This window comes from Caenorhabditis remanei, chromosome II (assembly GCF_010183535.1).
Source record: "Caenorhabditis remanei strain PX506 chromosome II, whole genome shotgun sequence".
Taxonomy (NCBI): domain Eukaryota; kingdom Metazoa; phylum Nematoda; class Chromadorea; order Rhabditida; family Rhabditidae; genus Caenorhabditis; species Caenorhabditis remanei.
The window spans coordinates 12,459,660-12,480,907 of record NC_071329.1 but is presented as its reverse complement, the minus strand read 5'-3'; the positions used below and the strand labels follow the sequence as shown (position 1 = coordinate 12,480,907).

General features: G+C 38.6%; 4 protein-coding genes across 4 annotated transcripts; 1 reads left to right on the top strand and 3 right to left on the bottom strand.

The window, feature by feature from the left end:
* Nucleotides 1–61: 61 nt before the first annotated feature.
* On the top strand, nt 62–2,658 carry GCK72_006398 (uncharacterized protein; the record flags this gene model as incomplete). The annotated part of the gene is made up of 6 exons (XM_003113554.2): nt 62–174; nt 258–446; nt 495–566; nt 614–785; nt 2,166–2,494; nt 2,544–2,658. The coding sequence occupies 6 exons, from the start codon at nt 62–64 to the stop codon at nt 2,656–2,658; spliced, it is 990 nt and encodes a 329-aa protein (XP_003113602.2).
* A 373-nt stretch (nt 2,659–3,031) lies between these two features.
* Nucleotides 3,032–6,780, bottom strand: GCK72_006397 (uncharacterized protein; the record flags this gene model as incomplete). The annotated part of the gene is made up of 8 exons (XM_053725609.1): nt 3,032–3,139; nt 3,194–3,412; nt 3,555–3,920; nt 4,379–4,652; nt 4,700–4,957; nt 5,004–5,236; nt 6,341–6,558; nt 6,603–6,780. The coding sequence occupies 8 exons, from the start codon at nt 6,778–6,780 to the stop codon at nt 3,032–3,034; spliced, it is 1,854 nt and encodes a 617-aa protein (XP_053589803.1).
* Nucleotides 6,781–7,634: 854 nt separating this feature from the next.
* On the bottom strand, nt 7,635–9,287 carry GCK72_006396 (uncharacterized protein; the record flags this gene model as incomplete). Its single annotated transcript, XM_003113465.2, has 3 exons — nt 7,635–7,797; nt 8,345–9,145; nt 9,193–9,287. The coding sequence occupies 3 exons, from the start codon at nt 9,285–9,287 to the stop codon at nt 7,635–7,637; spliced, it is 1,059 nt and encodes a 352-aa protein (XP_003113513.2).
* Nucleotides 9,288–9,975: 688 nt separating this feature from the next.
* Nucleotides 9,976–19,521, bottom strand: GCK72_006395 (uncharacterized protein; the record flags this gene model as incomplete). Its single annotated transcript, XM_003113781.2, has 22 exons — nt 9,976–10,095; nt 10,209–10,653; nt 10,707–10,839; nt 10,887–11,174; nt 11,367–12,001; nt 12,051–12,211; nt 12,257–12,404; nt 12,465–12,721; nt 12,770–12,992; nt 13,343–13,486; nt 14,120–14,251; nt 14,307–14,505; nt 14,608–14,728; nt 14,791–14,948; nt 14,995–15,263; nt 15,692–16,144; nt 16,198–16,358; nt 16,664–16,919; nt 17,088–17,266; nt 17,311–17,479; nt 17,523–17,673; nt 19,422–19,521. 22 exons carry the CDS (start codon nt 19,519–19,521, stop codon nt 9,976–9,978), a joined length of 4,902 nt encoding a protein of 1,633 aa, XP_003113829.2.
* Nucleotides 19,522–21,248: the final 1,727 nt, after the last annotated feature.

Sequence of the window (21,248 nt, the reverse complement as noted above, 5' to 3'; positions counted from 1 at the left end):
CCCGTCTTCATGTTTTTTTTCCTTTTCCCACTATCCCATTTCAGCTTAATTAAATCTTCAGATGACGTCAACGCAACAGTCACCGTTTCCTTTACGGGTTCTTTCCGCAGTGTTTTACGGAGTTGTTTCTGTGCTGATTGTGTTTGTTAACAAGATTCTACTTACTAACTATAAGTAGGTTTCAAAGATTTCAATTCTACCCCAGAGAACTTCCTATTTTAAATGTTTGTATAAAACAACGTACCGTTCCAATTCAGATTTCCATCGTTTCTGTTCGTTGGAGTTGGTCAGATGATGGCTACAATTCTCATCCTCTTCCTTGCCAAACTTTTCCGAATCGTGCAATTTCCATCTCTCGATTCATCGATTCCTCGGAAAATAATGCCACTTCCTCTTCTATATTTCTTCAATCTGATCTCAGGACTCGGAGGAACTCAAATGATAAAGTTTGTTTCTGAAAAGAATAATTATATTAAATTACTTATGTTTTATAGCTTACCAATGTTCACAGTACTTCGTCGTTTCTCTATTCTGATGACAATGATTTTAGAATATTATATTTTGGAGTGAGTTGAGAACAACATTTTTCATAATTTATACTTCTATTTTTCAGTGTGAAAGCATCGAAAGCCGTCAAAATTTCAGTCGGATTGATGATTGGAGGAAGTTTCATCGCAGCAATTTATGATCTCTCATTTGATGCTGTCGGATATACAATGATCCTAATTAACAATATATGCACAGCAGCATTGGGAGTGTATACAAAGCAGAAACTCGAAGCAAAAGTGAGGAATGAAAAAAGAAAACGAGGAGAAAGTGTGATATGTGTTTCTATCTTTTTCGGAGAAAAGAACTGTGGCGAAAACCATAAAAGCAGACTTGCAAGATTCCGGGCCGGCCCGCCGGCCCGGCCCGGCCCGGCCCGGATTTGAATTTTTGAACTTTTTTCACTACAATTTTTTGTCCAAAAATTTATTTTCTGAAAATTTTTCATATTTTTCCTCAAGCACGTCTCCCAGACTCCGAGTAAGAACTGCAAGAAAATTTTTGATCTACCCTCATGAAACGAAAAATTTGAGAAATTAGCAGGTCTAAAACTTTATTACTTTAATTTTTAGCGTAAAGCTCAAGGTCAGAAGTAAGAAAATTTCAGATTTAGAATTATTCTGAAAGCATTATCCAACCATTCAATCCAAAAAATCCTGGTTTCAGATATTATTTCAGGTCGAAATGGCAATTTTTCATTTTGATTTCGGAAAAATCTACGGGATCAGTTCATTTCTCAACATTATTCAACGAATGATAGCTCAAATCGTGCTCCTGAGATTTGTACACATTTCTGTAGGACGGTTTTTCAATTTGCTCATTAGTTTTCGAGAAATCGATCAAATTCCGAATTTTTTTCAATTTTTTGTTATTTTCTCGAAAACTAATGAGCAAATTGAAAAACCGTCCTACAGAAATGTGTACAAATCTCAGGAGCACGATTTGAGCTATCATTCGTTGGATAATGTTGAGAAATGAACTGATCCCGTAGATTTTTCCGAAATCAAAATGAAAAATAGCCTTTTCGACTTGAAAAAGTATCTGAAACCAGGATTTTTTGGATTGAATGGGTGGATAATGCTCTCAGAATAATTCTAAAACTGAAATGTTCTTACTTCTAACCTTGAGCTTTACGCTAAAAATCAAAGAAATAAATTTGTAGACCTACTAATTTCTCAAATTTTTCGTTTCATGAGGGTAGATCAAAAATTTTCTTGCAGTTCTTACTCGGAGTCTGGGAGACTGTGTCAAGTATATTTTTCAAAAACCTTCGAAGCCTACAAAAAATTGTTTTTAAAAAATATTTTTCAAAAAAAATCGGGAAATTTTCGAAAAAAAAATTTGAATTTTTTTCAGTACTGAACTTCCGGGCCGACCGGGCCGGGCCGGGCCGGGCCGGGCCCTGGAAATTTTCATTCCGGCCCGGCCCGGCCCGGCCCGGCCCGGCCCGGCCCGTTGCAAGTCTGCATAAAAGAGAGAGAACGCATAGGAGTGAAATCGATTCGTGTGCTTTTATTATTCGGAAAATATAGTTCTTTTGGAACGGTTCGCAGAGTCACTTTCTCGTGTTTCATTATCAAATTGCTTTTAAAAAACGAGCTCAAACTCAATTCTTTCAGGATCTTGGCAAGTATGGTCTCATGTTCTACAACTGTCTCTTCATGCTCCTCCCAGCTCTTTGTGTCGTCCAATACACTGGTGATCTGGACCGTGCGTACGCCTTCATGCTCTCCGACTCGATGACGTCATCTGTCTGGGCCTGTTTCATTCTTTCCTGCATCTGTGGATTCGTTCTCAACTACTCACTCGTTCTGTGCACTCATCACAATTCAGCGTTGACAACAACTTGTGTCGGTCCTATTAAGAATCTCTTTGTCACGTATGTAGGAATGTTCTCAAGTGGAGATTACGTTTTCCAATGGGCAAACTTCACTGGTATTAACGTCAGGTATGATTAAGGAAAGGTTTTGGATTGAACTAATTCATGATAATTTCAGTGTGTTCGGAAGTATTCTCTACACCTACGTGACATTCCGCTCAAAGTCCACTACAATTTCTTACAAACCACTTCCAATGACAATGCCATCAGATGTTCATAAACCACGGAAATAAGCTAGAATGTATATACTAATTATCCTATCTTATTCAATTTTTTCATTCGTTATTTAGCATAATTCGTGTCAAATGTATTCTCAACCACTTCATAGCTTTATAATGCATTTTTTCTCCTCATTCATTGTCGAATGCTCACCATTTTCCTGTGTTATCAACATTGCCTTTTCCACCGTTTACCGAGTTTTCTCCCCTACTACCCAGTTTTTCTCAAAATCATTGTGATGCGTTTTTGTGCTTTACTAATAACAATTTTTAAGGGAATCTATTTATTTCGTGTGAAAAGAGGACAGAAGACATTTGGCTTGAAAAGAGAAAAGAAGACAGAACAAGTAAAGTAAGGCAGAAGAACTGGAAGACGGATGACGCGAAGTTAATGATTGAGGCGTCCCTCTCTCATCCGAATTTCTGAGACCCGCCGATGAGTCTTTTCTTCATCCCATCTCAATATCCATCTTAATATCCATCCGCTATGAAGAACCTAAATGAATTTTGTTTCTAAATTATCTCTCAGATCAGTTCAATTTAAACTTACTTGTTGCGCCGTCAACCGGTCTTTCTCATCAAACTTCAGTAATCCTTTCATCACATCAATCATATCGTGGGGATTGTTTTTTGGCATTGTTACTTTCCAACTTTTTTCATTTTGCCAATATTTCCAATCCTTATGCTGGTGGTTAAGTGGCAATTTCCCCGTTGTCATTTGGAACATGACCACGCCTGCTGCCCAGATATCGGTCGCGAACGAGTGTTTCTTCATCAAGAAACGCTCTGGACTCATATAGTCAACAGTCCCGCAGAACGTGGTGGCTCTGAAAAAAATCTTGTCTATTCACTAGCTTTTACAATTGCATGCCATGAAAAAAACAAAGCATCTTCTTTTTTAGAATACTTACTTGAATTCTGTCTGTGACCAATCCCATATCTCCGAGCTTGTATTGTTTCTTGTTTCCGCTTTTGACATGGTACAACAGGTTTTTTGGCTTGATGTCCCTGTGCACCAGCTTTTTTCCTGCCAAATACTGCAGTCCTTTAGATATGTCCTTCATAACTCTTGCAGTTTCTTCTTCATCAATGCATCCTTTTTCTTTCAGCAGATCATACAATATGCCCATCATCAACTCCATGATTATGTACTTGCAGGTGCCATCAGAGATCACATCGACACAGGATACAACGTTTTTATGAGAAAAAGACCAGTGGTGGCTTAATTCTCTTTCCACCAAGAACTTCTCATCATTTGCCTTCGAATTTTTCAGAATCTAAAACAGGAAATTTGAGATTACATGTATACCAGGCTGTCTGCTTCGCTTTCGGTGGATCATCCACCTGGATTCCCCCCAAAAACATGCGAATTCGTCTACCCGCGTTCCTTATCCTGTTCGTGTGGCCCAGTCGGTTATAAACACCGATAAACCGCTGGGAATCCTATATGTGATAGTGTCAGAATAGCATCCTATATGTGCCCATAAATGAAAAATGGATCGCGCGTCTATTGAAACTGCAGCTATTTTGAGTTTCTAGATTCTCACATGGTGAAAAACAGAAGAAATAATCGAGAAAGGTGAAGCTGTTTGAATGATTGGAGAAAAGGAAAATGGAACAAAGAAATGGAAGTTTTAGGTTATTTCAGGTATCACAGAAAGATGTTAGCGGTCGACAGATAGGATACAGCCCATTTATCGCGTTTTCTGTGTAATTATGGAGAGGGAGAACTCACTTTTACAGCATAGGAACGACCAGTTTTCTTCGATTTGGCCTCCTTCACAATCCCAAAAGTTCCTTTGTCGATATTCTTTATAACTTCGTATGCATCCGTGAAGATGGAGTAATTACTTGGAGCATCATACTCCTTTTTCACCAACTCGCGTTCGTGACGTTTGATGTCTTCAATTTCTTTTTTCAGAAGTTTATTTTTCTGTTCCTGTCCTTTTGCACTTTTATATTGATGTCTCAACTTTTCCGACGTTTCTTTGAATTCTTTTTTTTCGACACTGTAAACACATTTTAAGTTTCTTGACAAAAGCGGAAAAACGCTTACCAAATATTTCCATATTGAAGTACCACACTACTTCCATCGGAGGTTGCTATCAGTTGCCGTCCGAGTTTCGTGAAAATGTGAGGGTGACGTTGATGTGCATGCCAGCGATGGAAGTATTTCGTGCTGTCAACTTCATATTTGTTTCTTCCAACAATCCCGAAATAACAGTTCTTTGCTGAGCTGAAGAGGAAGTGATAGGGCTCCCGAAAGTCTCCGAATAGGAGCCCTACACATTTATGCTCATTCGAAAGGGTCAATCTGAAAATATTGGTTTTCATGTTTTCAATCCTTTCACGAAACGTACGGGTGCTGTGGAACTCCAGTTGATGCATTGATTTGGGTAATTTTGTGATGTTCTTGAACAATGATTTCTCCAAGGTTGCAATACAAGTTTTGAACTGCTGCTTCCTTAAAACCACTTAACGTCCATACAGGATTTTTCATTCTCTTGTCTAACATTTGAACTGATCCAGAACTGCTTCCTACGGCAATTTGGAAGCTGCTGAAGGGATTGATTTTCGTGATGGTTCCTTCTGCCTGAAAAAAGAAACAGTTAATGACGGAAATCTATTTACAACACAGGGCACATTCTTTTTGAAAAGCGGTAAAAAGCTTTGACTAGTTGAGAAGAGCAGAAGCGACGCCACCACCTTAGAATCTCCGGAACGGTGGTTTTTATTAGACAGCACGGTAACAAAGACACTAATTAGAGTTGTATCCTCACTAGCTGAATAAAGTCGAGAATTTCACTGTGGAACTTTTCAGCTACAGTACCTTCCAAAAATGCAAACTTTTGACCCTTTTCCGTGGGAAATGGGCTAATTTGAAAGTGTGCGACGGCGTTACAGTAAAATCTGTATTGGGAGGGCAGCTTTTCTATTGTTCAACCATCCCAACATTTTTTTTTCATTTTCTAAAACACTTCATAACTTGCTGGAAGTGAATTCCTAGATATTCTGTTGATTGAGTCTAAGATGGTTCAACCCCCTGATTATCACAAAAACAGAAGCTTAGTTAAAATATGAGGTAGATCAAACTATCTTTACTTTTGTGTTTGCCCACTTTTCTGTACGAATCCTGCCTGAAAGGTTACAATCAATCAAGACATACGGCTCTAACTAGGAAAGTGGCTTTCGGTATGCGTTCAGAATTTTCTAAAAATTTGTACCCTGTTAGGTTGTGAGGGAAAAATTACTTCGATGGGCTGTAACTTTTTCAGGAACAGCTCGTACCAAAAAATGTTCAACTATGAAAATCAAGCTCCAGCTATACATCGATTGTAAAATTGTATTTTAAGTGACAACTAGGAACGACATGACCCATTCTTAAAACTGGCAAGTTTTATTACGCATTCGCCGGTGGCTGACCACTCGCTCAAAGTTCGGCCCGAGGACGCGGAGGGGCTCTCGACGCGACTACCGTAGTCAAAAACTTTTTTATGGCTGAGGTACGGTCAAGAGCCGCCGTAAATCGAAATTCCACAACGACACCCACTCCGCGTCCCCGGGGCGAACTTTGAGCGAGCGGTCAGCCAGCGGCGAATGGGTAATAATTGAAAACCGCTAAAGTTTACAATTCATTTTGGATGTTACTGTATGTTCTACGTCGCAATTTTTAAGAGTATTATCAAACTGAACTCACCGTCATTTCATTTCCTTCTCGTCTCGGCACTCTTTGATCCACAGTGCACAGTCTTGTATCTATACAATCATCACTCTGAGTAACCACCAACATCTGATTGTCGATCTCGTCGTGAACAGAAGCAGTAATAAGTGAATCTTTGAAGGAAAACACATTTGTTTTCGTGGAGTTATCGATGTCCAGACAATCGACACCTTTCTTACAGACAACAAATAATTCTGAAGAAAAACGTTAATTTCAAAGTGTTAAAAAATCAACTCACCCTTCTCTAATCCATGAACGTTCATCGTCAGACTATCACAATCGTATGATCCTGTATGAAGGCCAGTATCGGTTTTTACAATATTTATCCGTTCATCGAATAGAACGGCCATTTGTGACTTTCCGACAAAGGCTATGTCTAATATTGTTGCATCGAAAGAAAACTTGTTGACGGCCATATTGGAAGAATATGAATTATTCCAATGCAGAATAATTCATTTTGTTCATTCGCATCTTCCACATTTGTTTGCCACGTCACGGTCGCCCACGTGGCGAAAAAGAACTGTAGGGCACGTGGAGCCGAATTTTTTAAATTCATTTCTTTTATTTTTTGCACTAAAAACACAGCGTTTTCCGGTTTTCAGGCGTCGCAGTGTATGAAAAAATGTTCCATCAGAGTTGTAGAAAATTTAATTCTCAATTTCATGAGCTTTTTTGATACAGAAAAACAAACCTGGCATACTGCTGCTTCCAAAGTAGAGTTTTCTTTTCGTCGTTATCCTCTCGCAGCGAACCTCCGCATTTTTTGGAGTGAATTTTGAAAAAACTTTAATTTCAAAAATTTAATTCTCCCTCCTAAAAAAATTCGCTGGTCTCGCAGCGATTACCTTAAAGGCGCAGAGGAGAACGAGGGAAAGAAATTTTTTTTTTTCGTTTACCGAGTTTTCTCCCTACTACCCATTTTTTATCCAAATCATTGTGATGCGTTTTTGTGCTTTATTGATAACAATTTTTCAAGCGAATTAATTTATTTCAGGAGAAAAGAGGAAAGAAAACATTTGGCATTATCTGATTACAAAACAAGAAAGCGAAGGAAGCGATAGAAAATTCTGTGAAAAACAAAAAAGCATCTTGTGATTCTCAGTGAAACAGCTCAACCGGGACTAATTAGCGCACTGAAAAATGGAGAGATGACAAAATCTGTGGTTTGAAAATTCAGTGATGCCTATGAAATTAATAGAATATTTGACAATTACTAAAGCAGTGAAACCTTGAGAAATGGAAGGTAGAAAGTGAACAGAAAGATATTTCATCAACCTAGTTTTGACCACACCACCATTAGAAACGTGCAAATTGGAGGCATGAAATCAAAAACATGACGTTCCAATTTGATCGTGGCACTGGTTCCGTCACTTCTCGAAATATCATATCCTCCATTCAGTTCATACGAATAAGTATCCCATATCGTTGATTTCCTGAATGCAATTTGATTTTAGTATTGCTATACAGATTGAGTATGTAACAAGTTCTCTAAACACAGAAATTCTTACAATAGAGACTTTTTGAGTACGAAGTTCAGTACAAGACTCGTTGAGCACGATTGCTTCATAGTCCAGCACACTTGACTTATTGTTTTCACTACAATTGCAGAAATATGTCTTCTATAGCTTCAGATGTCTTAGAGGGAAACGATGAAATTTCAGACAAAGCTATCATTAGAGCAGAAAAGATCTAATAATAATCTCATGAGTTCTATGCTTTGGTTTAAAAAATTCCATTTGATTTTGGAAAACAAATGGTAACTAGGAATATTGAAGGAGTAACACTGCACGTATTTTTTCAAAGTTTCAGAGATTCATTAACTCAACTGTAGAAAACCGAAAAAGAGCAGTATCCAAAAAGTAATCGTTCATGTCGATTCTTGTACTGCATTCCGTCCTCGAAGAGTCTCTGAGAGGAGGATTTACTCACTGAGTTAGACCGGGACTGGTTGAGTAAAGATTTTCGATATAAATTACTTACGCAGTGAATACTCGTTTCACATTGTCATCTCTTTTTTCAACTTCAATTCCATCAATGACCAGATCACGATTCATTTGTTGGACGTCTGCATAGAACGACTCCAGTCTCGAATGGTTCCCATTCAGCCAACTCTTTATGAATCTATTGAAATCCATCTCTGTGAACGAAGTGTATCTCATATATATTGACTTGAAAGTAGAAGAAAGTATATAATCCATTGTAATCCATTTTATCGGATACGTAAAACTTTTTCCGTATGCTTCAAAACGATCCAAATCAAGAATCCTGCGAATGAATGGTTTCAAATCCTTTACGACAGTCAGTTGAAGAGATAATGTTCGCATATTAACTTTCAATCTATCAAAAAACAATTCCAATCCATCCTCATTTGTTTCAGATCCATTGAAGAAGAAGTTCATCGGATATGGTATTCGCCTATTGAGCCATTCCACTATTGTGTTGACTTTATTCAGAGAAAAGTTCGAACTCAAGTATATACCAGCAATGTTATTAAGATGGTATAGGTCAAAGATGTAGTCAGCCCAAGTGAGAGACAATTGCAAATTTTTCTCATCGACATCTCCTGACCACTTATTCATATCGACTATATCCCTTATATAATTCTCTCGTTTTTCAAAATAATCTTCTGCGATATGACAGTTACCCAGTGTGAACTTTCCAGGAGGGGTGAAAGAAACAACAGGAAGGTCTTTTGCAAAAGAAATCCGAATCTCGAAACGGAAAAGATTTGAAGTCTTAATGATGGAGCTACATTTCTTTGAAACGAATGAAAACTCAAGTCTGAATTAATGTTAATTATAGAAGAAGAATAGTTATTTCAAACCTACATTTCTCGTTGTTTGAAATTTGAAATCACATTGTTTAAAACTACATAAGGAAGTTTTAGAAGAGGAAATGGTGGGGATTCTGGAGTTTCACCCATTGGTATTGGGGTCAAGACGATGAATAGGGTAGAGGCACAGGAATCAATATGTATAGACAGTAAGAATGGAGAGTATGCAGAATACCATTAAATCAATATGCACCGGTCACTATTGAAACAATTGGTCGTTGACTTCACCAGAAGGCAAGTTTCTGGATCGGATGGAGAAGCCCAGAGAGCTTTATAATGCATTTTTTCTCTATATTCATCGTCTAATGCTCACAGTTTTCCTGTGTTATCAACATTTCCTTTTCCACCGTTTACCGAGTTTTCTCCCCTACTACCCAATTTTTTTTTCCAAATCATAGTGCTTGATTAATGACAAATGTTTAAAGCGAATCAATTTATTTCAGGAGAAAAGAGGAAAGAAAACATTTGGCATTATCTGATTACAAAACAAGAAAGCGAAGGAAGCGATAGAAAATTCTGTGAAAAACAAAAAACATCTTGTGATTCTCAGTGAAACAGCTCAACCGGGACTAATTAGCGCACTGAAAAATTGCTACGGACAAGAGAGTACTCGTTAGCTAAAAATTAAGAAATAATAGAGAAAAAGAGATCAAATAAATTAATATAAATTATAAATATATCTCGAAATGCTTCGAAAATAAAGCAAAATGGAAAAGAAAAAGTGAAAAATCACAGAAAAAACAGAGATAGGAAAGAAAAAAGAGTTTCCAGGTTTTCTCTATGGGGCGATGGTTGTGGAAGAAGGTGATGGTGATTTCAATGTTGTTCCATTCTGATTTCCGTGTAATTTCATTTGTCCAGCCATCAATGGATTTATTGCATACAACCAGTCATACATCTGAAATTCGGAAGAGTTTCAATTAGAATCGTCTACTTTTTTGACGAGTCTTTTATCGAGAAAAAACTGTTTTGACAATGAAAATAAATATAAAATCCAAAGTTTTGTCTCACCTCATCTCCTGGCATCATCTGCATCAAGAATCCACGTTGATTTGTGCAAACACTGAATGTATTCGGAACTTTAACCATCGCTTGCAGATCTTCAGAATGCTCGATTCTCGCATTTGCCAAGTTGATGATTCCTCGAATGACAAGATCTCGATCATCACGGAACAAGAGAATATACGGACGACGGACGACAACCCATCGACGAGTCCATCCTTGCGTTTTCTCTTCCAAAAAGTTCATGTATCCCTTCTTGGAAACAACGACTCCGACTCTTTCTTCGAGAACTTCTGGCACCAGAATATTGAGTTGAAGGATTCTGGAACCACTCAAACTTCGTTTCATTCCTCCGATGCTATCAAGAATATCATCATTCGAAGCGAGATTCTGATCAGATTTCGATTTTTGACGGCATAGAAGATCGGAAGATTGAGATGATTTGATCAGGGATCTGGAATTCGTATTGAAAACTTCTAAAGTTTCAATAAGAAGACGTTAACTTACTTATCAGAAGTTGGAGATGTGATACTATTCGATCCACTCTCATCACTCAATTCCTGTGCTTTGTTTCCAGTCGGAGGATCTTTGTTCATTGGAATTCTTCTCTTGATCAGTCCCAATACTTTTCCGACGATTCCTAAACACTTTATGATAGAAAAACAGTCAATTTATTCTCAATTTTACCTTTCTCCTTTTCATCCAATTTGACACTTTCCGGAATCGCACAAACTGGATCACATGGACTAACTGGAGTTCTGGCTTCGCCCTTGTTTTTTTTTCCCTTCAGACGATCACGAAGTCTCAAGAAAAGACGAACTCTTTCAACTTGTTGTAATCTTGTCAATTTCTCTAGTTCCCATTGGTGTTCGAATATCAATGAATCTCCACGTGGCCTCCATTGACCCAGATTCTCTTCTCCTCTGACATATGCGGAAGAGGTATCAAGAACCCGGCGTTGACGACGAATTGCTCCTGGAAACAAATTCGAAAGTTAGAAGAAAACAAATAGAACGGAAAAAGGCAAAGCGGAGAAGCGATTGGGGGAAGAAAAGGGTGAGAATGGATGCTCTAGGAAAGCTACTAATAGGGAAAAGTATGAAGAATCTGAAACTGGAGGAAGGTGAGAGAAGGGAAGAATGAAATAAAAAGCGGAAAGCGTTTCACCTGGACTACCTGAGTCCGATCCATCCTTCAGGCACAACTGATAGACTCCAGGCACTCGATTCATCTCCGGAGACTTCGAGATTCCACCAATCAGTGATCGACAGAAACGACTTGCTGCTGAGATTTTGGAGTCTCTTGCGTAGATCAAAAGACACAAGTCCTTCGTAATTACAGCTGGCTGAGCACACCCATCTAATTCCATATAAGCAGAAAGTGTCATGTAGATTTGATCTCCATAATTGGAAACTCTGTTGAGAAGCGGAGAATTATGGAGAGATGAATCCCAAGCAGCTTCAAATTGGAAGAATGTTCGATCATCCATTGAAAACTCCATAAAAGTTCCAGGGAACAATCCAAGTGACAACACATCCACGTCATCTCCTCCAGCCCATTCTGGTCCGGCACGGATACGTCCGACGACGAGTTCCTGGCAGTCTTTCCACTTCAATTCTCCTTTTTCATGACAAATTGTGATTTTAATTCTTCGTTGAATTCCCTGATGAAGTAAGAATATGCCATGTGTTGGAAGTCCTTGAGCATGGTCGACAATTGTTGGCACGTACTCTCCATTATTGGCCAATTCACAGATTTCGAACCAAACGAGGAGGTCATGTTTTGATTTTACGGAGGCAGTGCTGGACATAAATAGTTTTGTTTGAATCAAGTACTACATTCAAGACTCACTTATTATGAATCGGTGCATTCGCCTTCTTACTCTTGACTGGAGTTGAAATCACAAGACTTGGCTGTTGGAATGTCAGCTTCGTGCTCAATCGTCTTCCCAATGCACTGTTTTGTCTTTCAAAGTTAAACTGCTCTTTCTTTGGTTGGAAATGTCCAAATACCTGGAACAAAAGAATTCAAAATATTCATGGAAAAGGTAATCAAACCTCAAAGATAATAGGAAAATGATGGAGGTAATGAAGGAATGTCTTGCTCATTTTGATGTGAAGATTCTGAGTGTGTTCGAATGTCAATGGAGACTTCGAATTTTTCATTGGCTCAGTGGAGAATGCCTCGTCATGACGATGGAGGAAACTGAATACGTTTTTCATTTATTCCTGATTTCGGGGATTGATAAGAACTATAAAAACTCACTTGAACTGACAGAAAACATCTGAATATGCGTCTGCCACGTCGATTGCCTGGAGGACAACAACGCGGAAGCAGAATTCAATTTCTTCTGGCATATGATCTGGGAATGCTAAGTCACTTGATTCATCAGTCTCTCCGTTTTTATGGGTCTTCAAAAAGTCTTCCTTTCGGAAATGAAGTTTCGCCGTCTGACGAACTCCCTTCTTTTGATTTTGGACTTCATCTTTTTGGACTGGTTCAATGGCAACTTTCAGATATCCCTGAAATCAATCAATTTCTAGATTTGAATCCTTATGACAGTCCCTCACTTTAACTTCTCCTTTCTCATTAACAACTGCAACTTTATGAATCAATGGAACATTATGAAGCAGGTTATTCAAGTAAACGAATGCTCTTCCAACCATTCTAAACCAAGGGAATCTATCATAAAATGGATCAGTTCCCATCAGTGCATCCATCATTGGATCTCCGTCAGTTGGCGACATTTGCACATCAGTTTCATACATATCTCGCATTGCTTCAAGTCGTTGTCTGAAAATTCGAATTATGAATGAAACTAAAAGATCCTATCTGATGATTATCAGTTCACACAACAAAGAAATAATCAGTTTTTTCACCTCGCGCGATAGTTCAAACATGCTCAGGGAAAATAGGTTTGTTACAGTAACCCAGAAAGGAAATCAATGGAAAACAAACGATTTTCAGATGAGTTTTCAAAAACTAAAGAGTTGAAAAATCAAGAGATAAATAATATATGTTATTTAGTAGATCGTGCACAGAGAGGAGAAAGGGGGGGGGGGGGGGAAATGGATAAGCATGCAAAGCGAAAAGCATTTGAAAGAAGAAGAAGACAACGAGAAGGAAGAAGAAGAATCCAGTACCTGTCAGGTATAAGACGTGTCGGATTGAAGTGCAAAGCAGCTAGCCATCCTTCTGAAGCAACTGGTGGATACGGGCATTCGACTGGTGTTCCAGCAACAGATAACTCCGAATTGTAGAAGATTCTCATGTCTTCGAGGCGTTGCCTGCAATTGAAGGACGGGCGGTCTACGGTTTTTATTGGGAAAATTATCAGGAGGATAGGATAAATACACGTGAGACTAAGTGCTGACCTATTTTGGGAAAAGTTACTCACACTGGGAAAATATTATATAAAGGAATTTACATTAATTCTCCATCGACAATTCTCACTTCAAATTCTATTTTCTGCTTCTATACTTAATTTTCCAGTAAAAGAATTGCACAGTTGATACCAGTGCAACTATCACTAATCCCCTCAAGAAATAACAAAACTAAAAATGCTATACCCATTCTGAAACACCCGAAATAGTATAACCAAATGATAGTCATATCCGATCCGTGCCGCCCATAATAAGTGAGAAATATTCGAAAAAATAAAATAAATGGTAGAAGAAGTGTACACACAGTACACTTAAGCATAAAGTGAAAGCACAAAAAGCTGCTCTGTGGGCGTGTGAATGATGAAAATGAAATTGCAGTTATATACTCTAAAACACGACGACGTGATGATTTCAAGACAACGGGTTACTGTAGTTGCAGATCTACGTGGAGATCGTGCATGGAGAAAGAGAGAAGAGAGAGTGGGAGAAGTTGAGAGAAATAGAGAAAGAGAAGATGCAAAGAATATCTAAACTCACTTGAGTTTCTCAATGCTCCAATAGTGAGTTGCTCCATTCTTGAGATCTTGAACTTGAATTGCCACGACAGTTTTTGGATACGGGCGGAGTGTAAGATCCTCTCCAGGTGGCAGGAGATCAGGTGGAAGAGGACTGGAATCCAGGATTCAAATTTCGGAATCTTTGTTTTGAAGAATATCTAACTCACCTATACATTGTGTCCGTCAAAAGAGCAAATTGGAATTGAACTTTCTTCTTCAATTCAACAGAAATTGCATTCGCTTCTTTCACAAATATTGCATTGCCCCAAAGATCATCACGAACTGAAGTGAACTGATGATATCTCCATTTGATTGCTGCCTTCCGAACCACTCTTTTTTGATCTGATGTCCATTTCAATTCTTCCGCTGAAAATGTGAAAAATGATATTTCTGTGGCTCCATTTCAATGGCTTTAATCTCAAAAGAGAATCACCGCTTTTTCAGAAAAATAAATCAAAGAAAACTTACGGAATTCCATCAAAGAAGACGTCAACATTCGTTCTCCTTCCCAGATTGAACCACCACTTGAAATAACAGATTGAGCTAAATCCACTTGTCTCTGAAGGCTTTCGATCAATGTTTCGTATTCCTGCAACATATTTCAAAATTCAAATTTATATGCTAATTCTCTTTTTTTTTCTCTCTCGATACCTTCGTTTGCAAATACATTTTCTTCTCCAATTCCACTTTTTCTTTTCTGTATTGTGACTCCATTTCCAATAATTTCTTCTCCATATCTGCTTTCAAATCAATTCCTTGCTTCTCCAAAAGTTCTTGTTGAGCATATTTCCAATCAATTGGTTGTTCTGCTGAGATCTAATTAGTGAGATTTATTTTCTTTTTCTCAGACTTCACCTGTAATTGCTGCCAAATTATGTCTACTCTGTCTTGCTTCCTGAGGATCATTGTACCGAAAAACGTGATGTTCTCCGAGGATAACTCTGGATCCTGTATGCATTACGGTAGGTGTTTTCACTTGTTTTCCATTGATATAAACAGATGCATCCGGCTGCATTGCCAAAGTAACATTTCCATCTTCATTTATGAATTCACAATGTAAATCCAGAATTGCTTCTCCTGATAAGAGAATATCTGGACGGTGTTCTGCTTCAGGACGACCAACACTAAAATAATGAGACTGTTTTGAAGAATACTTTAAAAATATTCTGGAGGTATGGGGAATTGAACCCCAGCCCTCTCCCATGCTAAGGGAGCGCTCTACCACTGAGCTATACCCCCGCACGTCTCAATCTGATTCTGATTCGTTCAAATTGAAACATTCCATGTAAATTCTTTTGAATCTTTCCGCGCGGACAGAAGCTAAAACCTGATTATTTGCCTTCCGCGCGGAATCAGTTTCATTCTTCACACTCTCCGCAACGAATCACAAACATTGCCGCGGCGCCCTTTTCCTCACTACACTCATAAAATGAATGCCACAGAATCAGGTTGAGACGTGCGGGGGTATAGCTCAGTGGTAGAGCGCTCCCTTAGCATGGGAGAGGGCTGGGGTTCAATTCCCCATACCTCCAGAATCTTTTAGTTTTCTCACCTCGTAACTCCTTCTTTCAAATAATAAATGAGACATTCTGACATCAATGGATCCTCATTCAAGTTCACCAAGTGTGGTAACTTCTTCGGACTGAATACACCCAACGTAGTTCCATCATCCAAACAGGCCAGACCCATTTCTCGAAGTTCCTCTTCTCTTTGTTTTCTGATTTCTTCTGTTTTGACCAATTTCTGTTCCCAAGTCTTATCCAATTCAGCTATCAATTTCTCAGATGCTTGTAATTGTTCTATTGTATTGTGTACTTGTGCAGATAACTTTGGTCCCTTATTCGGTCTTCCAGGAGTATCCTGTACATCTGCCACGTCGATTCCCTTTTCATCCAGTATGTGACGTAATTTGTTGACTTCTTCTTTCAGTTCTCGAATGAGTTTCGCATTTGGATCCTCATTAACAACGGCTTGGCAAACAATTTGTTTCGCTCGATCAGCGTATCTAAAAACAGAAAATATTTTTGTTGCTAGGTCTTGTTCCTCATTAATTTATACCTCAAAGTACTCAACGTCTCATCAAAATTGATATCAGCTGGAGAGAGTGCAGCAAGCATTGCAGTTTTTGAATTTCCTCCCAAATTCTCTCTGAGAAGCCACGTCAGCACAGAATCACGATATGGAACTACTCCTTTTGCTCTCTTTTTTTTGTTTCCAGCCTGGAAAAGGCCAATCAAAACTCATTTCGGAAAACCAATGAGTTATTGTCACTCGGTAAAAAGCTTTGTTGCAATAGTGCTCTGTCGAAATCCCAGAAAGTTCAATGGAGCAGGTTTGCATAATGTGTTTCAGCAAGTGTTAAATGGTAACATTCAATTCACAAAACACCCAGAGAAAACTGTGTTACGGTTGAGAAAAAACGTGGAAATAAATGAATGTTGACACTCGAAACTTACTGATTCTTTTTCTAATTCGGTCTACAACTGAAATGTGAAACGAAACGAATAAGATTTAAATAACTCACTTCTTCTGCGAGTTTACTGATGACAAGTCCCAAAGTTGTCAAACTTTTGTTAATATTGGCTCCTTCTTTTAGTCTCTGACCCTCTGCTCCAGTCGAATTCGCTCTTTCGGATCCTGCCAAATCAACTAAAGAAATTTTGGAAACTTTTTCAGTATCCAAGTTGGTATCACTGCAATGTTTCTTTTGAGTGAGAACGATTGTGAACACGGCATGAGATCTTGATGAAGTGGAGTTCATGTTTGTAGCAGCAACAGTTCTGAAAAAAATCAAAAAGTCATCTGGAGGTATGGGGAATCGAACCCCAGACTTCTCGCATGCAAAGCGAGCGCTCTACCCCTGAGCTATACCCCCGACATTAATTCATGGTATTGTTTGCCTTGACACTATTGTTGTGTTCTTCTCTGCCTTGTCTGTGTCTCATTACCTCGCTTTGTTTCCTTCGTCCATCAGATTGCAAATGTCATTGTACGAACACACTGCCATTTTCGTTAAATCATCGACATATGGACCAAGAAGAGGATGTTCACGAACCCGAAGATTGCCTCCAGAGCTGGGATTCAGAAGATCTTTGACCCTTTCACAATAGATTTCCATATAAGATACCTGAATCAAATTGATCAAATCTTTTCATCTGGATTACTGTATACCTCCACAGAATATTGTACATTCTTGTCATTGTTATTATCAATTCTTTCAAATAAATCATCACACAAACGAGGAATAATACCCATTTCCTCTTTATCATTTGCTTTTCCCATCATGGTGTAAGACTTTCCAGACCCAGTTTGTCCATATGCAAATATACAGACATTATACCTAAATATCATATGATCTATCATGTCATTTTGTCATATTTTACCCCTCAAATGCATGTGCAAGCATCTCCACTCCAAGCTCTTCATACACTTGCTTCTGCGAAATGAAATGTGGATCATTCTTTGTGAAGGACCAGTAAGAGTGGTCAAAATTGAAACTGAAGTTCTCCTTGTTAATTGCATGACCGTTGATTGCTGAAAATAGATTCACCTCCATCAAAAAATTCTAAAAGATTCTGGAGGTATGGGGAATTGAACCCCAGCCCTCTCCCATGCTAAGGGAGCGCTCTACCACTGAGCTACACAGGTGAACCGCTGGGGAACACATATGTAACCGCGCGGTGGCGTATGTGCGGCTAAAAAGAATGAGGGTTGGGCCCTATATGTGTCTATGTGGATCACCGCGCGGTCGGCCGAGAACGTGGAGCGCATATGGAACGTATATGGATAGCATAATCAGCATTAATTCTACCAATCGCATTTGGTTGATTATTCTGTATGAAACACTAGAAAGGCCAAATTCATTGTTGTGATTGGTATGTAATGTTATCATGTTGTTTCACTTTTCTTTTTCCAACTTGTTCACTTCCCATTTCTCGGACTTGTATATTTTCTCCTCTTTTCTCGAAGTTCTTTCCTTTTTTAAACAGATAATGGCAATACTTTAAAAAAATTGAAAATCACACACGATTTCCTATAAAAATCTTATGTTAGCTTGGTGGTTATAACACAATCATTGATTCTAAATCTTTTCTTTGAGCTCAGAAAGAAAATGATACCCGTCGAAGAAATTCGAAGTCCGGCATTTTGACTTTACTTCGGTATGACAAATTTTTACCTTCTTACCTTTAAATCCACCTGAAAAATATGATTTCTTATCATACCGAAGTGAAGCGGAACATCAGACCCGAACTTCTCAACAAAAACTTAAAATTCTAGTTTCTTGAGAAAATAACAATTTTTGTATTGAAAAAATAAGTTTCCGCAAGTTTGAATATATTTATTTTTATTTTTGAAGTTTGCCATTATCTGTTTTGTGCAAAAAGAATTAAGAAAATATGTGAAAAACTTCGAGAAACGGAGAAAATGGGCCCGGACTTATAGAAAAAAATGTCGCGTCGATTTACGGTAAACAACACGCCCACGTGTAATTCCGGAGTGTCGTTGCGGCGGCCGGCCGCCACCCTCAAATATGGACCATACATATGGGAGCTATATGGGTGCACGCGCTGCCAGTACACAGAAAAGACGACCGCACATATGCGGCACACGCGCGATCCACTTTTCATTTATGGACACACATAGGGCGCTATTCTGGCACCTTCACATATAGGATTCCCAGCGGTTCACCTGTGTATACCCCCGCACGTCTCAACCTGATTCTGTGGCATTCATTTTATGAGTGTAGTGAGGAAAAGGGCGCCGCGGCAATGTTTGTGATTCGTTGCGGAGAGTGTGAAAAATGAAACTGATTTCGCGCGGAAGGCAAATAATCAGGTTTTAGCTTCTGTCCGCGAGGGAAGATTCAAAAGAATTGACATAGAATGTTTCAATTTGAACGAATCAGAATCAGATTGAGACGTGCGGGGGTATAGCTCAGTGGTAGAGCGCTCCCTTAGCATGGGAGAGGGCTGGGGTTCAATTCCCCATACCTCCAGAATACGTTTTGATACTTCCTCTATAAATTTCTTTTTTTTCTATTTCTTCTTCAAAAAAAGGATAGGGATCGAGACCCCATCTGTTCTATTTTTTATGCATTGCTTCTTTCCCTTCTTTTCAATTATTCCAAGGGACGCTTCGTCCAGTGATGGACGTCACCAACGTTTTTCGCATCATTTGGGCGGTGCGGCTCTTTTTTTCTTTTTCTCGGAAATTGTTGGGAGGAGGGGGTTAACCCACTCTCAAATGTCATCCAAATACTAATTCCCTGGAGAAAGACTTACTCGTCGTATTTCCATTCACTTGAAGGACGCATTTCGAGGCGTTCGATATTTCTCTTTGGTTGAATGGTCGTACTCGAACAGCCACTTTAACCGAAGACATCTGAAATACATTAGGAATTATTCGATGGATCTCAGAGACAATAGAAAGTGAAGTCTGAATTTGGGTTAGAAGAGCCGAATAAAATAGAAAAAGAAAGAAGAGAAACCGGGAGAAGGGAAGAGAATGAAAGAGAGATATGTTAATTGGAGAAGACAAATGGTCGAACGAAACCGATTAGAAGAGAGCTTTGATTCGATTAGAAGAAGGACAAATGCCGAGTGACGTGGCATTTGAGATTCAGTCAATTTTCAAAAGTCAGGAAAGTTCAGGCCCAAATGGTTCTTGATACATTTTTCGATTCAGTTTAGAGCATCTGGTCATGGGTACAAATCCACTATAGGTTTTTAAAAAGTAAATTTAAAAAAAAACAACCTTCCAGCTCATTTCAACAACGAAACACCCATGTATATTCATGAGATCGTGTATTTTGACACATCAAAACAATCATCTTGTTCCTATTTCTTTTTATATTCCTTCTCCTATTTCAACTCACCTCTTCAGTCCTCTTTGCCGTTTTTTTGGCTCGAGTCAATCATCCAATGGCGTTGAGACTACTTATCGTCTCCTCTTCTTTCCCCGTTTTTCCTTCTTTTTCCCTCTATTGAATGTGCCGTATTCAGAAAAAGAAAATGAGAAGAGTGCTGAAAAAAAGATGAAGATTGAGATGAATCTTCAAATGGCTTACTGAAAAAAAGACGGAAAAAGTTCAGATGAGAGAAAGGAAGAAGAGAAAGAAAAAAACGATAGAGGATGGAGCCCGAGGCGAATTTAATTAGATGAGGAAAGAGGGACGAGCTGGCTGAAATTAGAGGAGACGAGAAGAAGAAAAAAGCAGAAGGCGTTGACGATAAACATGAAGGAAAAATGGGGAAAGAACAGCAGAAAAAGAAGAAGAAAATGAGAAAAAGAAAGAGATAGGATTGTGTTAGTTGTGAGTCACAGAAACAACGATTATGGAATCGGATTCTGAAGAAAAATGGATTTTCGAAATGTAGTTAGATGTTCGGATAAGGTCAGAAGAAGACAAAGAACGGGATACTGTAACAGTGACGTGCAATGAAATCGATTAGGATTTCATTGAAGAGAATTCCTCCAACCTTATCTGAAATTATTTCTGGAATTAAAGGATTAATCTCTAAGCATTCGATCATTCCACTTGACCTTCACATTCTTTCTCTCTTCCGAAATTCAATACGGTATTAGATTTCCAGAAAACAAAGAGAAGATTTTTGTGCAAAGAGGTCATGAAAAGCTAGTGAAGAGCCATCTTCCGGCTCGTTTTTTGCTAGATGTGCAGTGGAAAACATAATGAAAAAATGGTTTGTCTCGAAATGACGTTTTTTGGCATGAAGTGGGGATGGGACGCCTGGAAGTTTTATCGTCACGCGATGTGTTTTTGTTGTTCGATTTGAATGGAAGAGATAGAGAAAGAGAATGGAATAAAATGGATGATGTGCCAAATGAAGAAATGACGTTGAACACTTTTGGAAGAAGAAGAATCAATTGGTGAAGAGAGAAAGACAAAACTTTAATTATTTCCGAAAAGTTCAGGAAATTGAACTGAAATTAAACAACCATAAAACGACATACGTCATAGCGAAAAGTGAACATTGAAAGGGAAGTTTAAAACTAAATTCTGATTTTTATGGAGGTTTTATGGGTATTTTCGGTTCACACTATGGCCGGGACCGCCTACGATCTCTTTTAATTCGAACTTCTCTGAAAAG